Below are 22,644 nucleotides of genomic sequence, written 5' to 3'. Positions count from 1 at the left end.
AACTTTCAGAACTAAACAATTTCCTGATTGACAAACATATTTTGTTTTCCATAATTACCAGTTTAGACTGTCACCAGTCCATGTGCAGCATCTCCGCATTAACAGAACACAACACTCCAGCAACACCCTGGATTCTATTTAAAGTGCTAATATCATTAATGACTTTATAAAATGCAACCTTCACATTCAGTCTGCTTTTAACTAGCATCAGTTAATGTATTTTTATCTTTGCTCCTCATAGTTTTCAGAATTGGTTGTTTTACATGTACTAACAAATAATTGCCAGACAGACAGACAGACAGATAGATCTGACAAGAACTAAAAGATTGAAAAATATGAAAAGTGCCCACAATGAATAGGAGACTGTCTCTTGTTATGCAACCAGAGCCAGATGATAATGCAATGAGTGAAGCTATGCCGTTGAACCTTTGAGCATGACAGTGGTGTTAGATATCAGAAGTAGTTGATGTGGACCAGAGTCCTCAGCTATTATGAATGTTACATTTGGTAAGTGTTTTAAATGTCAAACACAACTCCAAGTGTGTAAGCTTATAAGAGGAGACTGGCTTACAGCATGATACACACCTCACGTAATGCTGCAGTGGGTGTGTGCCTCTGAAATAAAACTTGCTCAGAGCTGATCTATAACTGTAGTGTGTGTAATTTATGTTAAATATAGGTAATTTCTCAAAAGCCTTTATGATAGATAGATAGATAGATAGATAGATAGATAGATAGATAGATAGATAGATAGATAGATAGATAGATAGATAGATAGATGTAAAATTAAGCTTATGATACAGAGATATGAAATATGATTGCTAGATGCTGTCTTTCATATCTGTCCATTTCTCTTATATAGCACCTTTCATTTCTATCTAGTATTTCCCAAGTGTCCTGTGGAAGTAACTCACCAAAGTTACTTGTCCACATGTCCGGGTGAAGTCTGTCCATTCAGGTCATTGTCAGAGATTACTTTAGTGACAATTCAGTTCCAATTAGTTTTATTTTTTTTTTTGTATGATGCTTTTCACTGAGTGCAGGTTCAGAGTATAACAAGTTCATGAGTAAATGCAACTACAAACTTTACCAAGTATTAATTAGATAGAGTACACATAAAGACACAGATTTGTTTAAACACATGATAAAACAAAGTAGCTTGAAAATGATTAACATATATTGAACAATATCTGCCCATTAATTGTTTGTTACCATGAGCCTACATTCAGACTCCTTTCATCACACACTGCAAATTGTCTTTGGATGTGCTGAGCAGTATGGCACAGAGTTAAGGAGTTGAGTCGTAAACAGAAGGCTGCTGGTTCAATCCCTACCACTAAGTTAGGATATTTCACATGTGCAGACAAAATTTACAATAACTGTAAGTAAACTTGACTTAAATATTCTAAAAGTCTTGACCTGGGTGTTTCCCTGGGCATGAATGAAAGACTTAGTTTAATCTGCAGGAATTTATCATGTCAATTTCTTAGTGAATAAAGTTGTCAAAAGATCAAGAATGCCAAATGTCACAATTTCTACACAAGACCTAGAAATGCAGGATGCGAGTGACCCAATCGTAAGAGACTTTCCTGATGAAGTATGAAGTCTATGAGTAGTTTTATTGTTTTGTAGAAGTCCTTTTTTGCTTTGTAATGTTAGCTATCTGGAAAAAATACATTTAGAAACTACTCACTTCATGTTTGTGATCTACAAGTCATCTTGGATGAATCAGCTAATAGATAAATGGAACTGACAAACCTGCTTAATGGGAGCATCAGCTGTCAGGGTTCCCAAGTTTTGTTTTTTTTTTCTACTTAAGCAACTGCTTCTTTTTATTATTATTACTACTACTACTACTACCTGTTGATGAAATTCCCACTTGAGAGCAGCATTCATGCACCCAGATGCCTACAGTCAATCAAATCCACATGGTGTATTTCAGAGCAAGTGTGGCACGCTACCTCCACAGAGGTACAGGGACCCCTCAGGGCTTGCTGGGCCTTTTGTTTGCCGTGCCTGTCCATTTTGAATGGCCACCTCTGGTCTGCTACACGGGGTGAGTTTTTATTTTTTTTCCTTGAGACTTTGAACTTTGCCTGTCTTGTGTTTATGAGATTCCCGCCTACAGCTCAGCAGAGGCCCATTCCCCACCCTCTTTATTCCCCTCCTCCTTCGCAGCCATTCTGAAACTGGCCTAGCAGGTTTTTGTGTGGCCTGCAGCTACAGGTTTGAAAGTTAATTACGACAGTGATGAAGGGTGACTTAGATGGGGTAGCTGGTGGCAATTATACCCTGCCTGCCACTCCACTTTGCACAAAGCTGAATGGTCAACCAGAGTTCATCCAGTTGATTTTCAGATCCTAATTGCTCCAACATGTGTCCCTTAACCCTTGTGCACCATTTGTGGTCAATTGTGGGTGCGACACAGCTGCTGAGGAGACATACATACACTACAACTTCAGTCCATGGAACACCAAACAGACAAAGCTAGATACACAAAAGGTGTTGTCCCACCACAGGGATTTTGTTTTCAGGAACCAATGAGCTCCTGTGCCATGTAAGCCCTGTGCCACTTTCATGTGATGTGTTACCACCACACAACAGAAGCCGTAAACTTTATGCAAAATATGGGGCATGTAAAGAAGAGTGATACGGTGCAAAGTACAGCACTCCATCTTCATCCATTCCTTTATAAGTGCCACCACTTTAATATCTGACCGTAGCAACAAACAACTCTTTAGGATTATCAGCTATGATAACCCTGAAAACAAATGGCTGAAAGGATCTGTCTAAAGATTCAGAACACCCTTGGCAGGATAGGAAAATCAAACTGTGAATTAATATTAGCATCATGTCAAATTAGTTGAATCCTACACACCCCACAGTCTGGCTCACGCACCCTAATTATTTAGAGGAGTTTTTTTATCCAACGCACCTTCCACACAATATGATTGCTTCTGTATTTCTACAAGTGTCACTGTGGCATATTAAATGGCTCTCTGGGTCCATGCAGTCCTGAGACAGTGGTGTGGATTGACCCCAAAATGTTTTCCTTTATGGCTTCACACCTACACCACTAGGCCACACTACCTCTGGTACTCATGTTGACTCTGTTGTGCCATGCGTCACTACAAACAATGTTCGCTAGATGGTTCTCTGATTAATAGTTTCCACTTACCTTGTATTTGAATTATATTGAAACCTGCCTTAGGCTACATCCACAGTACAATGTTTGCATTTAAAAATGGCATTTTTAACCCAGAACGATCTTCATTCACACTAGCATTTTCACACTGTTTATGAAAATACCTCCTCTCATACTAAAATTACCAAAAGCACATATGATGTAAATATTCATATAACTGTAGCAACTGGTAAATGATCTGCTTTTTGTGCATGTTAACGCGCTGTATAAAAACACAATTTATATGCATACAGGAAAGCAACACTTCTATGCCTGCTATGTTGAAATATGATTATCTTAGGTGATGTGTAACCAGTCAGGGAATGAGACATTGTAATGAGCAGTATTCAATCAGGGAAGGGTCACATAATAACTACGAGCAAATCACAGTGTGATTAGAGTCTCCATCCACACCACAATGCCAGAGATCTGTTTATAGAAGTATACGGCTCTGAAGTCTCCATTTTCATTGGTTGAACAAGCTGGGGTAGTGGGGACAAAAGGTGAACATGGAGGCTAATAATAATAATAATTCTTTGCATTTATATAGCGCTTTTCTCACTACTCAAAGCGCTCAGCAATTGCAGGTTAAGGGTCTTGCTCAAGGGCCCAACAGAGCAGAGTCAATATTGGCATTTTTACGGGATTCGAACAGACAACCTTCCGATTGCCAGTGTGACTAATGTCTGTGTTTTTTAAATGAAAATGTAGTAGTGTGAACGGGGCCTTATTGTGTGCATCTATACGCATTTTTCATATTTGCATTGTAAAATCATCTTGCGATTTGGCCTGTTTGATAGCTCTGTGAAGTGCCTTGAGCATGGGAAAGGTGCTATATAAATAAAATGTATTATTATTATTATAGTTCTTATTGTAAAACAAATTCTAGAAAATAAAGATTGCTGGTGGGATGGCGTGGGGGGATTGTAAAGAAAGAGCTAGGTGACACTTCATCATCAGACTATCAGGTAATGACTATAAATGATTTTATGTCCCCATTGTGTAGATGAAAATCTTGTGGAGCAGAGAAGGACAAAACCGTTAAACCTCCCAGAATGTACAGATCCAAAACCAGGGAGAGATGAGTCTCCCAACAGAAAGTAGTCTTAAATAAAGCTTTAGAAGTCATGTTCTATTGATAAGAAGGAGCACAAGATGTACCTGCTACAATACATTGTGTGTGTGTGTTTGGTTACCAGGGTCACCCATTTAAATTTGAATCAAGCAGTGGGGAAGACAATTACGTAATATCCTGCATTTAAATAGCCAATTGTCTATTACAGTGCAACACTTAAAGGTGGCAAGAATTGCAGTAAAGGGGCCTCAACGCAACAAGAATGGAGTGGCAACACTATTGATTGAATAGACGTAGTCAATAAATACTTAGTTGTGATAAGTGCTGCAAGGCTCCACCTCTATGATACAAATGGATAGAGCTACAAAATGGAGCTCTTTAAAAAATGCCAAATCCTGGCCACTCTGAGAGCTGTGCTCCCACAGTGAGGCATTTTATCTGTATACTAGTAAAACATGTGGACCTACGGTCCTAAAATAAAATGCTACAAAATGCTAAATATAAACCACAATTTTGAATATGCATGTGCCTTATCCTAGGGTATTATCAATAGATGGGCTTGCAGGAACAGTGTTTTAATTACAATAAACCTTTCTGTGCATCAGTAACTTACCCAGCAGGCTACCTAAAAGTTTTTGCACTTCCTGAACATATCCAGTCATAAGCTTTATATTAAGATCAATGTTCTAGTTCCATTAGTTTGTCAAGTAATTGTGTGACAAACGGACTGACAATAGCCTTTTATATATATACTAGACATTAAGCCTGTTACAATAACGGACTCTAGAACGGTAGTGCATAAACATTAGTAGGAACAGTCTATATTAAATGGCAAGGGACCGTCTATTTTCTGTTACAGTAATCCTGGCTTGTATGAGGCTGCAATATGCGTCACTGTATTGTGTGCCTTTAAGTTTCTCTCACAGTAATACGTCTCTCCAACAAGTACTGTGCAGTTCCCCAGCAAGTACTTTAATCTGTGCTGGCGTGCAGCTGATTATTTTATGCGTGGCGTCTCCCCAGCAACAGATTTTATGTGCACGAAAATAAATCTACTTTTAAAAGTCATCCTATTGTAATATCATGAAAATTCGTATATTTAGGAAAACCCCTTCAACGACTGACACTTTACACTTTACCGGGCCAGGCTTCTTAATCGCAAATCTGACATCGTCAGAGTGAACACTTGCACAACAACAAACACTAATCCCACCTCTTTGGGGAAGCTGGCCTCCGCGTCTCAGTACCCGATTGGATTTTTTGTGCGTTATGTTTTAGGTCTTACCTCATTTACCAAAATCTGATTGGATCGGCTGCGCAATATTTTATAGGTTCCGCCCTCTCTGTCTTGTGTGACGTGTCAGGCGGCCTTTGAAGCATCGCACCATGCCCCACACATGCGCACTTCACCAGAAGACACACACACACAGACACATGGACGCACACAGGGGTTTTATTAAAGAGGATATAGATTTTCATGGATTCATTTTCTTCCAGACACTTAACTGCAGCTCAAGTCAGCAGTAGGTTGGAAGATCTGGCAGAACTGATTTTAATCAAATTTCTACACTTCTATGAACTCTAGCACCTAAAATGATCTCCACTGTTAGGGTAGCTGTCCTAATTGAGTATTTTAGGGGTTTCCAGCCCACCTGCACCTGAGCTGAAGTATTGAGACTAGGTGTTTCCATGATGCTGCCAACTCAACCATACTTGGCACTTTCACACTTTGTTGTTTTGTCGGCACGTGGAGGGTCTTGTAAGGGGGCCTGCCACTTGCTAGATGAAGCGAGTTTTTGATTTTACTTCTTATATTAGTTACTACATACTGTGCAGGTCCTAACCTGCAAGGGCAATCTGTTTTCTTCAAAGCAGAGGAGTGTTCTGTTTAAAATTGTGTCCTGCGGGCTCCAAAACATGAATCAGCTGGCCCTGTGCACACGGATGGCAGCCGTCCCGAGTTGTTGATGCCTCTAGGACAAGCGCAGGTGTCTGTCAGCAGACTTGTCTAAACAGTGGCATGAAGCCGGCAATCACTTTGTCTACGCGGATGCCGCCGATTCATCCTTTAAGCACAATGACTGCATTTACAACTGATAACTATTACAAAAGGAGGTGCAAAGACAAAATGGTATTGTTGTAAGACACAAGCCAACCATCTGCATAAGCCAGGCTCTGTAAAAGAGGCCATTTGTCCGTAACTCTGAAGGAATCCACCATTTCCTGCTACCTGGAGGAAACAGCAGTTGGCTATGCGCCACTAGCCAAACTTCATCTTCAGTTTCACAAAATGCCCCTGAAGAAAACAGAATTAGTTGGTCTTATCAAGCGCCTTTCCTAGTTAGAGATATTTCAAAATGACTCTTCTTTCAAAGTGACTCAGAGGGTAAGCATTGAGATCTGAACCCATGGCTTTCATTTCATTTAAACAATAAGGCACAATCTCACAGAACATAAAGTCCAAATAAAATGCATCGTAAAACATTCATTCATTACTCAACACACTTTGTCCAATACATGGTGACAGTGGCCCAGGGCATCTCCCAAAAGCATCACGAGCCAGACACAGGACGCCACAGGGCACAACCACAAACGCTCATACCAGTTCAATTTAGAGAAGTCAGTCAATCTGCATGTGCCAGAGAAAGAAGGGAAAAAGGACAAAGTCAGTGCAGTGACCGAGGCTAATCGCTGTGCTTCCACGTCAGCCATAACTCATCTGTTCGTTCATTTCCTGAAACTACCTTCTCATGTATAGGGTCACATGGAACTGGAGCGTAATCTGGAAGCAGCAGGTTCAGACAGGAACCAAACTCTGAAAGAAGGCCACCTAGCAAAAGGAATCCAACTTCAAAATCATGGATCCACTTGAGTGGGAGTCTTGGGATTGTAGGAGGAAATCAGAGACAGCACCAGGGGAAAACTTGCAAATGCCACTCATGACACACCAGAGTACAAACAAGCTATGAAGGAGCAAACCCACCCAAACACCCAAAGTACAACCAACTTCTGCCCAAATACAAATTTAGACATGCAGATAAGTAAGCAGGGTGACCGAATGGCTATGGCCTGGAACTGTACATAAAAAGGCTCCTGGTACAAATCCTACATCTAAATCACTTTATGACCCTGGCGAAGTCAATAAATCTGCATGGACACCAAATTATAAATTAAAAAAAGTTTAAATAAGCATCTGTAGTTATAATAAATCATGAGATGGTGTCTCTGCAAAAAGAAAAAAAAAGAATCAAGACTTTGTGCTTGTAGGATGGCTAAGCAGGGTGATCAGGGCTGGTCCTACAACCTCACAACCTGCCGAGACCACAAGCAAATCACATCAGAGAGTGAGGCTCAAAGCACTCAGGGATGAACCACTTTTCAAAAATCTTGGGTAAATGACTAAATGAATGAAGTAAAAGGTGGTCTCTCAAACAAATATGACGATGCATTTCCTGGGCTGCCAGATTGGTCTCCTTCACTTTACATTACTAATGAGACCTGACAGAAACTGCACATTTCTTCACAGACCATTAATCTGTTCCCCAGGACAACAGAAGGGGACTTTTACACAAGTGCCTATGTGCATCCAATATACTTTGTTCCATTAACCAGGTCACATTAGTCAACACTGGTTTGAGAAGTGATCAGTATTTCCATTCATATCCCTTCTGCCTGCTGTAACAAGTCCTCTATTGTGACGCAGTGCTTTACAGATTCCTGCAGAAAACACCTAATCCCATAATAAATGGAACTATAGGAAGGAGCAGTGAACAGCAAAGAGAAGCCATTCAGAGACTCATAAACATGCTGAGCCGAGTGAAACACACATTGGTCTAAGAGGTGGGAAATCAATCAGGTGACAACCTTCTCTGATAATCTAATAGGTTCTTTTTCACATGGTTGTCCATTCTTCCATATATTACATTACATACATATATATAAGCTGTAACAGCACATCAGCATTAATGGCTGTAGGCACAAAGGAAGGAAGAGAATATTAATAAATAGCTTGTAGGCTTATATGCTTCTAAATGTATATGTAACTTTTTATATATAACAAGCATTTAAGCATGTACTTGCATGATTACATAATTCCTTATTGAATTACCTAACATACTTAGGCATAAAATACTTATACACATTATTTTGATTAAACACTCCTGCAATTCCATATCAAGAATTTTTACTTTAACTTTTGCTGTCAAGGTTGCTCTAGACCAAGCAACATATGCCTAGCTATGTGTAAAAACTGACAACGTTATATAAACACCATGTAAAAATCAGGACTAATGCCAAAAGTGCCAGAGAGCTGGCTGAATCATGGCTCTCAAATGAAAACCCCATTAACAGACATTCGGACTTGAACCCAGCATATGCAGGCTTAAAAAGAAGAATATGTAAATAATAAAAACGACTTTATGACCAACACCCTCTGAACCCTATCTTATTGATCCCCCCTCACGCCATGCAACCCCACCCCCGTTTGCTATATATTGCCTTTGATTCCTGTATGTTTAATCATTTTCCTCTGACCATGATACCTGGTAGGTTATTGAAAGCTTAGGAATAAAAAAACTATTTTAAGATACAGGATTATTGTTTTCCCTTTGTGGTTTACTAGCTACAAATATGCAAACCGTATCACAGACCAAATACAGACAGACACACACACACGCACATACATACACACACACATATATATATATATATATATACACACACATATACACACCAGGGGGCACCCCAAGTCTCCTAAAGCCTGGAAGCTCTGCACTTCTGCCACATCTGGGAAGGTGGGGGAACATCCTGCCACACGCTGTGGCGCAACGTAAAGGGGCTTTGACGCTGACGTCTGAGGTTTGATCCCCATGAGGGGATACAGTGGAGTGTGTATGCCTGATGAGCCCAAATAACGGTGAAACACGTGTCGCGTACTCTTTGCATTATTTGACAGTAAACTATGTAACATATATATATATAGGTTGAGCAGTGGTAGTGCTGCTGCTTTGCAGTAAGAAGACTGTGGAAGATTGTGGGTCGTGGATAGCGCTTTGAGTACTGAGAAAAGCGCTATATAAATGTAATGAATTATTTATTATTATTTTATTTATTATTATTATATATATATATGCAGTATATATATATATATATATATATGCAGTATATATATATATATATATATATATATATATATATATATATATATATATATATATATATTATATATATATACACACACACATACACACACACACACACGCACGCACGCACACACACACTCACACACTCAAGCCACCCATCTAACAGTCATGGTAAGCCTATCTATCCACCAGCATTACGTATCTAGCAGGAATCAATTATGAAAGATGCACAAATCCCTCTTTGGGCACACACACCAGGAGACAAACAAACCAGGAGAACTTAGAGTCATCAATTACACTGCATACCTCTGTGATACCGAGGGAAAATCTTCAGTATCACAGGAGAACAAACAAACCCCACATAGACAGAAACCACATTATGACCTGAACCTAGTCCAGGATGCCACCCAACTATTACTACTAGATAAGAAAAAGCTGCATGAATACGCTATCCTGACCTGCAGACTCCCCAAGCAGACCCAAGTCAAAAAGAGGAACAACCAACAGACATCAGCAACCTACAGCAATCAGAATCAAATGCTACCAATCAGAATTTCCAGTGTTAAAGCTGACATGGATATTCCACTGCAGTCTTCTTGGACTATCATGTGAATGCGGCTCCTATTAGTAAAATGCTAAGGTGCTTTCCCACAGTATGCCTGTACTTCTAACCCCAGGATCTTTGCATACTTCTTATAACTTATGGGTCTCAAATGCACTGACCTGGATACTATGTTATCCTGAAATGAAGTGAAGGACAGAACATGAACAAATTAAAATATGAGAACGCTGGATGAGGACTGTGAAAATTGGGGATTGGTACCCCTTTTCATCAAGTAGGCCTTGGCATAGAGTGATTTCCTTTAACACACCTCAGCTTGTTCTTAAGCTTTCCTAACTTGTTAGCTGATCTATGGTGGTAAACTTCAAAGTCTCTGTGTTTTTCTCTTTTCTTTTTTTTAAATTAAAACAAGATTTGATTTCTTTCAAAGTGGTTGGGTAACCAGACAAGTTGTGGTTAACTGTCCACAGCCCTAGAACTTATATGACCTTTGTTTTGTGACTTTGTGAGGACAGAATGACAGCGCCGCCACTTTAGATGGCTGTGGTGTGAATTGGCATGGGGATCAAGTCTCCTGGGGTGCAAACTATAGGAATAATGTTGTGTGGAGTTCTTTGTCATGATAATGAGGAGGCTAATCAAGGACAGTTCCCTTGATGAGCCAAATGCCTGATTGCTAAACTCCTCTTTCTTTTGTGAAAGTTTAATCTCATTAAGAGACAGAAAGCACAGCGGGCCCTCCAGAGTCCAAGTAAAGCAGATATTCTGATGATGCCGGCCGGCTGGACTACTTTACCAGGAAATGATGTTGTCATTCAGCCAACGCCAAATCCCACCCCCAAACACTGGGCCGATATGGGAGGGTGGAAGAAAGAAGAGGAATTTCTTCTTGTTGGGATATGCAAGAAAAGGAATGACTGACCAAGGTCAGTGATGTTCCTCCTAAATCATGTCCTGTATTTCTATTCCAGTGCTGATCTTCATTATTGACACAGTACAGAGTCTGACCCAAAGCTGGCAGGCAGGGCAATGTGGTCACTAAGGGTACGGAACTTTAAGCCACAAGAATTTTGATTTAGATCCCACTGGTCACCCACCATGTAACTCTGCTTGTGCTCCAACAGTAAAACACACTTGTAAACAGCTTTAGTGCATTCAGGTCTTGTACGTTGACCTGGATAAAAGGTGTCAGCCAAACATACAGTATTAATAAAAACTAAGAGGAGTAATAAAATTCATTCAAATTAATCTTTTGTGGGCATCACAGTTAGAGAGAAGTTAGCAGTACTGGCTTACAGTTCTAGGGATCTGTGTTTGAATTCTGCCCTAGCTACTTTTTGTGTGGGGTCTGAATGGTCTTCCATCACAAATATATACAAATTAAGCTGATGTGAGCCCTAAATTGGCCCATAATGAATGTGTGTGTGTGTGTGTGTGTGTGTGTATTAGAGGGCCTGGCATCCCAGCTTGTCCATGTTTCATATTTCACCCAATGCCTAAATGGACAAGCTCTGAAACTGATGGAAAGAAAACTGCTTGGTCAAGGAAGCTTTACTAGTTCAATTTTCTAAGACACAAGACTAACATTTACACCATGTTCAAACTTTCCAGTTTATTTATTTTAGATAAAGCTAGCATAAGCTTGCTCACAATTTTATTAGGCTGTGTGAATGGTGGGGTTCCCCATTTGCAACTGCTGTTATTTCAATTAAGAAGAGAATCAGTGACATAAAATGCCAAGTGCTGCCAAAAGCATGAAATATGACATACACACACACGGCTGGTTAATCACTTACTGGTGGGGGTCACCATTTGTATTTTAGCCTTTTAAATTAGAGGCACAACAAAGGGAGGCTATCATGTTGCTCTTCAGTATTTGTGTTTCATTTGAGCACTGTAGGTTTAGGGCATTTTAATAAGCAGGTAACAGAATTACTGTAGATACTCACGTATAAGTTGGGTCTTGAAACCCGAAAAATTGATCATAAAATCAGACCTGACTTGTACACCTGTTCAAAAATACGACACTTAGATTATTTATTTATTTTATTACATCTTCTTGCTTCCTCCAACCTCGCATCAGTTTCTCAGACACATTGAATTATGTTGCAGCAGCGAAGTTGCCAATTTCTTTCGTCACTTCAATGACTTTTAATTTAAAACCAGCTTCATATTTTCTTCTGATGGAACGCTCCATCGTAGATGAGGAATACTCTTACGATAAAGGTGTATGAGGGTGTGAGACTCACAAAATAGTCCAAACGTCGCTTCGGAATAGTTCGGGTATTACCGTGTGGTCACGTAGGCACAACACATAGAAAAAAAGGCAGTGTGCTCCGTGGTTACTCTCTCAGGTAGGCATTAGCATATCATAATTTCTTGTACCAATAGCGTGAATTTTCCGTATTCGACTTATATGACCGACATTATAAAATACCTGAAATTATATGGTAAAATCAAGCCCGAGTTATCCGCAGGAGAACTTAAACGCGAGTATATACGGTACCTGAAGAAACAAACCTCCTTAGCCATGGGTGTGGATGGAACTCATCCCAGGAGCATCACACACAAGGCAGGCAGTAATTCTTGTCAGATAATCAGTCTACTTGAGTCCATGTAAATAATATAGAATTACCAATTAGCTAAACACAAAAGTGGAAGGGAGATTGGAGTTGCTAGAGAAGAAACCCACAAAGACAAAGAAAATGGTGACACTCTGTACAGACAGTGACCAGCCCTAGATTTGAAGCCAGGACACCGGACCGGTGAGACCGCAGCACTGATCACTACTGACTGTTAAACAAAGCATGCAGGATCAGGTCTTATGTGGAATACTGTATCTGATTTAGATAATGAGTTCATCATCACTAACTCACGTATATGCTTTGTTATAGACATTTGCTTAGCATTGGTATAGTGCCGACTATGGGAAGGCATAATATACAAATTAAGTATTTGTTTGTAATACTGTTTATAACGTAACATAACTTTTCTCTGCATCCTTCTCTTGTCTCCAGTGGTGGCTTATAATGTTGGTGTTGTTGGCAGCAAAGTTGCTGGGAATATCCTGAACTGAACTACGCTCTCCCCTCATTTAAAAATCTCCCTACAAAATCTTACATTTAGACCTCTCAGCTCACTCATTGAGCTCCATTGTTCAGACTTAGTAAAGGACTGAGCAATAGCTGCCCCTTGAATTATTTTGCTTTCTCTCTATTCATTTTTGTGTTTACCAGCAGAGGCTCCCCTGGTGGTCTGTGCTTCTGGTTCTTGTGTGACCCTTGGACTGAGAAACAAGCCCTCTGGCTTGTTGCTTTTCAGGGCAGGTGTGTAGTGAGTGGGTGTGAGACAATTTGGTTCTGATAGGGTTGTGTAGGATTGTGTGCATTGTTCTACTTATTATATTATAATGTTCCATTATTTTCATCTTTGGGCACATGCTCTATGTATATTTGAACATACTGTATATTACACTAACTTATTTGGTCAATAAAAATTAAAAAAAAAACCAAAACACATAACATTCTCAACCCACTTCATCCAACTCAGGATTGTGAGATTGTAATTTAGATCCACCACCAGCACATTTACATCTGGTAAAACACAGCATTGCAGATCACAGATTTGATGGTTCACTTACTCAAGACGCTTGTTCAGACAATTGTTCAAGTCGTAGAAAAATTTAAATAGTTATTGTACACTGGGACAACATGTTGGCATGGTGGTTGGCATCGCTGCCTGATGTATTCCATGCCCTGTTTATTTTTACACATGTTGGTTAGGTTAACCGGTAATTTCTCACTAACCCTGCAAAAGTGTGGGTGTGAATGTGCCTTGCAATGGACTGGCGTCTTAAGCCGCTATCGCTTTATGCAACTTCTTGTCATTGGATAAGCCAGACTGTTTCAAACCTGTTTGATTTTGTCAGATCAAGTCATGGACTAGTAGGAGTGCCTCACTGTCCCAATACCTCATCCAAATTCTTCTTAATGGTTATCAGGGTTTCTGCTTTAACTCCATATATCGGCAGTTTGTTCCAGAATCCCACAACCGTGTGTATAAAGAAGTGCTTCCTGGCTTCAGTTTTAAATGCACTTCCCTTTAATTTCTACTGCTGTTCTCAAGTACGTGACTCGCCATTAAGTGGAATGGTCACACAGAGTCAGAAGCGGAATTTGAACCCACAACTTCAGGGTTTGAAGTCCATAGCCTTAATCACTATTCCATACTGCTTGCAACATGTCACTTTTACGCAACTGGCTTCGGACTCCGTTTCGTTAAGATTAAATAAATGAAGGCTACAACTGAAAAAGTTGTCAAATGTGACATGGCCTTTAACCAGGGCTGCTTCCTGCCTTGTTCTCAGTGCTGCTGGAGTGGGGTCTGAATTGGATTCAGTGGATTCGAAAATGTCCTGTTCTGTTGTTGTCTTGTATAGCTATAAAGCACTGTAAGGGACGGCTAACAACAAAAAATGGTAAATAAAATAAATTAGATCATAACATTACTAAGTCTGTCGTATTTGTATACATTTCCAATCTATAGAAATCAGTATATTTCTGTGGGATGGTGATCACTACAGAAAGGCGGTATATAAAATAAAGGTTGTTCCCTTTTTAACAGCTAAAATATTGCATTTTAAGCCCTACTTGATCAGTCAGAATTGACTAAGCTGTTTTACATCTTACACCCTTTAATTATGGAAAGGTGCTATATAAGTTAACTTTGCTGGTCAAGCAGTGTGCCGGAGATGCTAAGCTGACATGTTAACCACAAGCTTTCTAGCTCCCTCGCCATCAGTGACTCACTGCGTTGGCCTGAGTGACTCATGTAACCTGCAGAGTCCTAGAAGAATGGAAACAATTGTATTCCGAACTTGTGATTTGAAGTGTATACTCATTATGGATAACCATATCAAAGTAAATTCTTTTTTTGACATTGTACTGATATGCTTGACCTTAGAAATGATCTGCATGATGTGAAAGTGGGGCCTTGTGGGTAGTGCTGGATGATTTCCATGCTCTCCCCAGGTATCCATGGCTTTCCTTTGGCTTCTTTAGTTATTAAGTCTATTCTGCATTTTATGGCTCTCCCTGCTACGAAGCTGGGGGAAGTGCTCATGCATGCCTTGCTGATGGACTGCTGGCCCTTCCAAACTATACCCAGTTCTGCCGAGGTGGAATCCAGATAAGAAGTTGGAGCTCAAAAGCAGATGGCTCACTGCATCCCACTGTTCTCTTGCTCGCTCATCAAAACAAAGAGGGAAAGCTTTGTGGTAATCATCTTTCTCTAAATCTCATCTCATATTTGCATGTATCCATACAGGTATACGCTGAACCTTCTCCATGGCAACACACCTGGGGAGTCCGCTCTCTATTTTCCCCTCCCCGCTTTAATCAATGAGCAAACCAGCAGCCCAATTTGTGCAGCTTAGTTACCTGGGAACAAATTCCCACCCGGCACTGGGCTATTCAAACAAATCCATGCTGGGCTCATCCGATATAAAGTACACCTCCATAGCAAACAGACTGGTATACTAATATGATGAGCAGATTGTACTGAACCCACCATTCTTGTAGTACTAGGTTACACTTCATTTATTTGTTTTATCCAAAGAAACTTAAAAAATCCATCCAGCCATTTTCCAACCCGCTGAATCCAAACACAGGGGCACGGGGGTCTGATGGAGCCAATCCCAGCCAACACAGAGCACAAGGCAGGAACCAATCCCGGGCTGGGTGCCATCCCACCGCAGAACTTAAAAAAATCACAGTCATAAAAATTCTACTTCAATAGGCTGACCACAGGCAAGATAAGTGATTTGCTCAGGGATACACATGGAGACAGTGGGAGCATGGATTTACAATCACATTTTAGCCATTAAGCCATTGAAGATGTTTAACATGAAAGGCACTGCAAACTGGCATTTTAATCCAGATTTGCTTCATTATTTGTACCCAGTTCTGCCAGGAGAGGCACAGCTTCCTATGTCCTTCAACTGCAGTCTCTGAAGAGGAAGATGGATGGATGACTGAAGCTGACATCACATTACACTACTTCTAGTTGTTGGGTATGTCAGACTTGCCAACTGAATTCCCAATCTCACCGCCAGACCATATCAATTTAAATGACTGAAAAAATTGCTGCCCATGAGCTCACCTCTTTTTGTGACAGTCTGACACAGCTGGTACTGTGTGAAGGGTTATTATGTACGGTGAGTTTAGCTGGAGTCTCTGCCCTTTATTTTTCTTTCCATTCTGTTATGGTACATAAAACGAGACATCAGACAGACGAGTTTCTCTTTTACTTGTAAGGTCCACAACACCTGGATTCCTGGTTCCTCATCTCTGCATTCTATTCTTTGTACATCCAGATGAGTATTCATTGGTGGTTAGCTCTCATACTGTGTCTAAAGACAAAATCAAACCTGTTTCATGATATTGGAGTGAAACCTACTGGAGTGAGTTGCTGGGTATATCACATTACACAACAGCCTTTACAGGAGCACACAGCCAACTGCCTCCAACTCATTAAGATTATGTAAATGAAGGCTACGACCGAAAACCACTGGAAAAGTTGCGTAATGTCACACAGCCTTTACAGATTGATGGTCTATGCTACCCGCAGTGCACTGCAGCAAAAGGAAACTCAATGTAGCAAGAGTATCTTCTCTTGACATTCTGAATCAATAGCCACTAATTTATAGAACTCTGTGCTTGCAAAGGCAAAAGCTTACCAGTCTCACATGCTTTATTAATTTGAATGTCATTTATGAAGGGCACAGTGATGAGGGTCACCTTGGAAGATGCTATTAAATTATAAAATCTAAATAGGAAAATCCTGAAATGGAGGTGAACAGACGCAAACCCCCATCATCAGCCTAGATGATCAGATTACAGATCTCATATGCTTGGGTCTTTCTAAGAAACATTCACAAAGTATTTTTTTAATTGCATCAGGATGCAAAATAATTAATTTTTTATTATAGCCTATTGCTTCTCGTGTTAGAAAAACCTAGTGGTTCGATGCCAGCCTCTGAGTAAGTCATTTAGTCTGCCTTTGCTCCAGCATTAAGCAAGCATTGAAAGCCCTGAGATGGCGTTCACTAAATAAAGGCGGCACATCAAAGACAGGCTGCTGTCTGGAGCTTCTGACTGTTACTCATTCAGGGAATCCCTAGAGAGTGATGCATGGTCCGCTAGGAGATATGACTTGAGCTGGCACTCTGGTTATCCTCCTGAAGACATGCTGGAAATTTGAAATTGGACTGGTTTGAGTAAGAAAGCTGTGCGATGGACTGAGTCCCATCTAGGGGTATATATGCGTAATATAGGCTATAAGGTCGTTGTTGTTATGATGCCACATTGGGTTTAATGCTGCCAGGATCGGCACCTGCGTCCCCCGCTCTTGAACTAGCTAAGCAGGATGAAAAATGCATAGATAGATAGATGGATGGATGGACGTACATTACACACACTACAAATTAATCGCAGAAATTCTTGTAGGAAATGACACTGATGACACCTGACATGAATTCACAATTACCAAGCAAAATGTTCACTCACAACACTGTAATCATGTTGTTCACTATGGCATAACATTGTCAAGTCCACTTAATCCAATTCAAGTTTGTAGGGGCTGAAGCATATCCCAGCAGCAGTTTGCGTAAGGCAGGAAATAGGCCTGGACAAGGTGCTAGTCCACTCACACACTTATCGAGGGCTGATTTGGAATTCACACACAACCCAGCTTTCCCACATCATAACACCCTGAGGAAAACCCAGACAGACATAGGGAGGACACGTAAATTCAACATGTTAAATGACAGGGCATGGGATTCAAACCCAGAACACTGCACTATTGCCCCACCATGCCTTCCTGTTGTTCTATATAGTGCTTTACAAGACAAATCACAGCAGAAAGCAAGTTTATACTCTTAAAACAGGTATGGGGCCATGAAAGTGTGAATTAGTGGCTAATTAACTAGGCTGTTGAAGCACAAGGCAGCCAATTCAATTCCCACCATGTGTGATTCTCAGCAAGTCGCTTCAGCTGCAGAGATATTGAAAAAACTGTGCCACACGCTTGTAATCTGTAAGTCACTTTGATTGGAAACACCAGCTAAGTAAATAAAAGGAAACTACAGCAACAAAGACAACTGAAAAAGGGATGACTCAAGGGCAGCTTCTGCTAATGGCTGCTTCTCTCCCGCGTGATTTTTGTGTCTGCCCCTGTTTCTTGCACGGTCTGTAATTTACTCCAACTACCCCTGAACTCCCACCCAAGTTAAAAGCCATGAGCTAAACACAATACCTGCTGCTGCTGCTGCCACTGCTCAGAAGGCATGTAACTGTAAAAACAGCTGTCCCATGCCGCAAGGCGATATCCAAGTTGCTTAATATCAATATCAGAAGGCAAGAACATTCCAACCTGTGACCCACATCAAAGGCTTGGAGCGTAAAAACACACTGCGCCCAAAACGTTTTTTCTCTTTGATTGCCAGAAAAATGATTAACCAGAAGTATCCACGGGGACAGAATGCAGAAGTCATGTGAGAAATCAAGTTGTGAGCTCCAACAGAATTCCTGGATGTTCCACTCAATATTCCACTGGTGTGCTGCTGCTGACCAGAACTTGTTAAGGGGCATGAGGTGGGCCCAGAAGTCAGATAGCTATGTGTCAAAAACAAACTCGTATGATAGCAGACAGCACAACCCTGCCACATCAGTACAAAAGTGCAGGCACAAGTTCCATTCCAACAAGGTAAGGCAAATAACACACAAAAAGCAGCAACCAATTTTATGAGTATATAGTGCCTTTTTATAGTAAAAGCCAAGTGGCTACACCATACAAAAATAAAAACAGCAGTTACAACACAACCACATGACATATTTATTTACTGTCCTACCAATTACTTATTTTTTGAACCAAGTTATTAGGAGTCTATTGTGGCAGCATTTGGTACCATTCCAGGTGGGCATCCTCATACACGCCACACTATACACTGTCCGCCATTAACCTAATATGTGAGGAAAGGTAGCGGCGCTGGCATAAGAATTCCAGGAGGGTAACTGAACTCTAATTGTCCCAGGAGCTGTGTGGCATTAGTACTAACTGCTTGGTCACCCCCACCTTATATTTATTACTTTGGAATAGCTAAAGTGACTTGCAAAAGAAAAATACACAACACCGTTGTCCATACTTTTATATTTTTAGAGCGTCAAACTTTCACTTTGGGTGTAGTCACTGGTGGGGTTAAAGCCATCAGGCATAAGGTCACTGGAGTCATAACCAAAAGGATGGTCAGGTAGGTAGAAAGAAAGGCAGCATACAGTAATAGTGTCAGGTTGTGGGGAAGGGGGCAGGATGGTAATATAGCAGTGGACAGGGAGAAGAAAGAGATGAGAAAGAAACGATGAGGGAAACATTCCATTCACCTGAGAAGAAAATGGGTAAGAAAGAAATGCCTCAGAATAAAGAGGAGTGAAATGAGGAAGCATGACGTAAAACGGTCAGTGAGAGGCAAGGGGATCCACACAATGCCAGCCACTAAAAAAAGAAAGGCACAACAATGCAAGCTGCTCAAAGAAAGCGGTTAATGCACTGCCTGCTGGTTTAGAAAGACGTGCAAACACAATACGTGAAAAGATAATAAAAGAAGAAAGAGGCGCAGCACCACAAATGAAACAGACGCTCATAAAAAAAGACTAGGCCGGTCGGAGCAGGGTCAGAGAAACGTAGTCAGGAAGTGGGAGATGCCTTCAGACAGGGTCAGTCCACTTTAAGGAGCAAGCGATTATTCATTCATTTTCTGAACCCATTTATTTCAATTCTGTGTTGTGTGGGGGTGTCCGCAGGCTGCACGCCCAGGCAATCTCACCACACACAACCAGAAGTTAAGGCACAAACTTTAAGATAACTTTGTTCTTTAAAGCCATGCCTTTCTTAAGTAAGATAACTGCACCAGAAAGCAGGAAGAGGGGGGGTCGAGAAAGAATCATTTAAAAAATTCCACACATAACTTTCCTGGCAGCCCACTAGGAAGTCTCTAGGTCACTAGACTAGCAGGGTTCAGGCCAGCCCCTCAAGCAGCCTCAGTCAGATTTCCTCGCCTCTTCCTCCCGAAAACCTTAGTCACCCCACCTAGTGTTTCCTACAACTAATCTCTCAAGTTTTTCTCCCAACAAGCCGGGCATTTGTGCGCCCAAATCCCACTTTCACCCTCATCATCAATCTCATGGGTTTTCTCCCCATCACCCAATCACCAAAGTTCTTAATCTTTACCATTACCCCATCACCAGTCCCATTGCTTGTTCACCCTATCATCTCCACCTCACAGCATTCAATAATTAGTGTCACCCACTTGGTATTGCCATAGCTGTTAATTTGTGGTATAAACCCCTTGTTAGTTAACCTGCACAGTTCTTTAACCCTCTAATTTGTGTAACTTCACTTTTAGGACCCTCGATTCCTCATTCCCAATGCCATCTATTGTCAGTACCATGGTACTTTCTTGCTATAATCTCTGCCACACAGTCCCACTAGTCTAAAAGCTCCTAATCCCTAGTTGTCACCACCTCACCAGTCTGATGGCCCTTTTTCCTTGTTATCTGACCACAACACCTAATAGTTAGGGTCACCGCCTCACTAGTTCTCCGAGCTCCTTACCCCAGTGTCACGTCTCATTCACCACATCATAGTTATTTTACAGCACTGTTACCCCATGCATTCTTTCACCACATCACCTCTGCCCCACATCATCTCTTCAGTCGGACAGTTCCCTCCTATCATGTGTGAACTTGCACTCATCCGATTACCTCAGCCGACCCCCCATCTACTTTCCTCTTTTCTCCCCCAACCTTTTCTGCCTAAAGTTTCTACTCTGCCATTAACAAACACAGTTCAAGCACTTCACACACAAGCGAGAGACACAGATAGACTTACCAGATAGTTCATTTTCAGCCTCTTGTTCTTTAGTTGAGAGTTTGGAGAGGGAAGGGGGGTGGAAGGGGCAGAGGGGAACGGGGGCTGAATTTCAGTCCGAAACCCCTGGGGTCCCCTGTCCACCTGGAAACAAGGCTCTTTCGGGACAGCGGTTCTTTTCTAGGCCCGTGTGAAGATCTCCCACAAAATCCAGCGTTATTATCCAGCTCTGTGATCTCAGCGCAGAGGTATGAAAGTATTCAAGCCCTCTAGTTCACCAGACGAATCCCAGCTCTGTCTAACACACATCACTGTGTAACCTTACACTTTTCCATGCCCACTCCTAATCCCAGCCCGCCTATCCCGGCTGCTGATTGGTTAACACTTCCTGTCTTATGTAAATGAGAATTCTTAGAAGCTCCTCTTCCCTCCCGCCTCTGTCTGCCTCTCTCCCAGGCCCTCAGGAATGCGACTCTGCCACTGCATGGCATTTTGAGGAATAAGCCTAACAATCACAACTCGTTCTTTCCTTTTTGGTTTGAGGATGCACTTCCGTCAACTCCTTACTGGTCAAAGTACCAAAGAATTGTTCACAAGTCCCCTTCCCCCATTCCACAGAAATGAGAAATGATTGCATTTTTCTCAAGCCAAGCACAGTAAGAGAATTTCAAGTTAACCTCACAATAGTTTTCTCATTTACTGAAATAAAAATGGAACAAAAAGATAAGAAGAATGGAATTAGGGCACAAATAAAAGTAAATCCAGTTGTACAGGCCTGTAAGAAACGTGGACAGACCAAGCAATCAGAAAAAGGAGTCCCAACACATTTAAAAAAAGGAATGGGATTACATAGGGCTCCCATTTCAGAGGGCAGTCAGAAAAGGGGAGAATCAGTGGTTCAAAGTCTTCAAGAATGAAAATTAGAGAGATTAGATAGAAACATAAATATAAATATACGAGATACATATATTTTGTTACATTTATATAGCGCTTTTCTAGATACTCAAAGTGCTTTATGTAGACAGTAGGGAGCCACACACAGACCACAGGGTAAGCGCCCCCTGCTGGCCTCAACAACACCTCTTCTAGCAGCAAACCAAGCTTTTCCTAGATGGTCTCCCATCCAAGTACTAGCAAAGCCCAGAAGTTCTTAGCTTCAGGTAGATTTCCTTTTCTGGAGTGCAGGTGCTATGTGATAATCACTACAGTTTAATCAGAGAGAAAGACCTGTATGGTAGCGAGGCTGAAGATGTAAACCAAAAAGAGGTTATGCCAACCAGCCTTAGGTCATTTTATAATCCTCGGCCAATCAAAATGTAGCCCTGCCACTGAGTAAGCTTACCTTTTCATTTCAGAAACTGGGATATTCTGTCAAATTGTCATTATGAGGGAGGACCTAAAAAATCTTGGTTAATAGCACAGGAGTAGGATGTAGTTCTTGAATATACTGCCAGGTACTGTGTGCCTACAAGTCCAACTGAGTAGCATTGTGTCGAGTTGATTGAATGCGCTACTAATGGCCTTGATTCTACAATTGTGCAGGTGACTTCAATGATTTTCGATGATCAAGCCATCAAAGCAGAATTTCAAAAGACAATGCTGATTTATTTTTTGACATTGGTGAGCTTTTTCATCAAGAGTATATTTTCCAGTGAACAGATTGCTAATTGGTGACATTACCATGAACCGCTGAGGCATCTATGAGAAAATGTCCGGAGCAATGGGGTACGCAAAACTGCATATTGACACCATGAGAGTG

At 41.1% G+C, this 22,644-nt stretch overlaps 1 protein-coding gene across 5 annotated transcripts in view; it reads right to left on the bottom strand.

Moving 5' to 3' along the window:
* The window catches only part of bcar1 (BCAR1 scaffold protein, Cas family member), a 286,839-nt gene that overhangs the window by 107,757 nt on the left and 156,438 nt on the right, over window positions 1-22,644 (bottom strand). Inside the window, exon 1 of one of the 5 annotated variants that reach the window (XM_028809397.2) lies at window positions 20,907-21,190. The exons of the other annotated variants lie outside the window; for them this stretch is intronic. Within the exon in view, the coding sequence (XP_028665230.2) occupies window positions 20,907-20,918 (12 nt within the window). The 5' untranslated portion in view covers window positions 20,919-21,190. Of the gene's footprint in view, window positions 1-20,906; window positions 21,191-22,644 lie in introns of those variants that run through there. 5 annotated transcript variants of the gene reach the window in all.

Source organism: Erpetoichthys calabaricus, chromosome 9 (genome assembly GCF_900747795.2).
Source record: "Erpetoichthys calabaricus chromosome 9, fErpCal1.3, whole genome shotgun sequence".
In the NCBI taxonomy this organism is placed as follows: domain Eukaryota; kingdom Metazoa; phylum Chordata; class Cladistia; order Polypteriformes; family Polypteridae; genus Erpetoichthys; species Erpetoichthys calabaricus.
The sequence above is the reverse complement of the archived record's forward strand: the minus strand, read 5'-3'. Positions and strand labels throughout refer to the sequence as shown.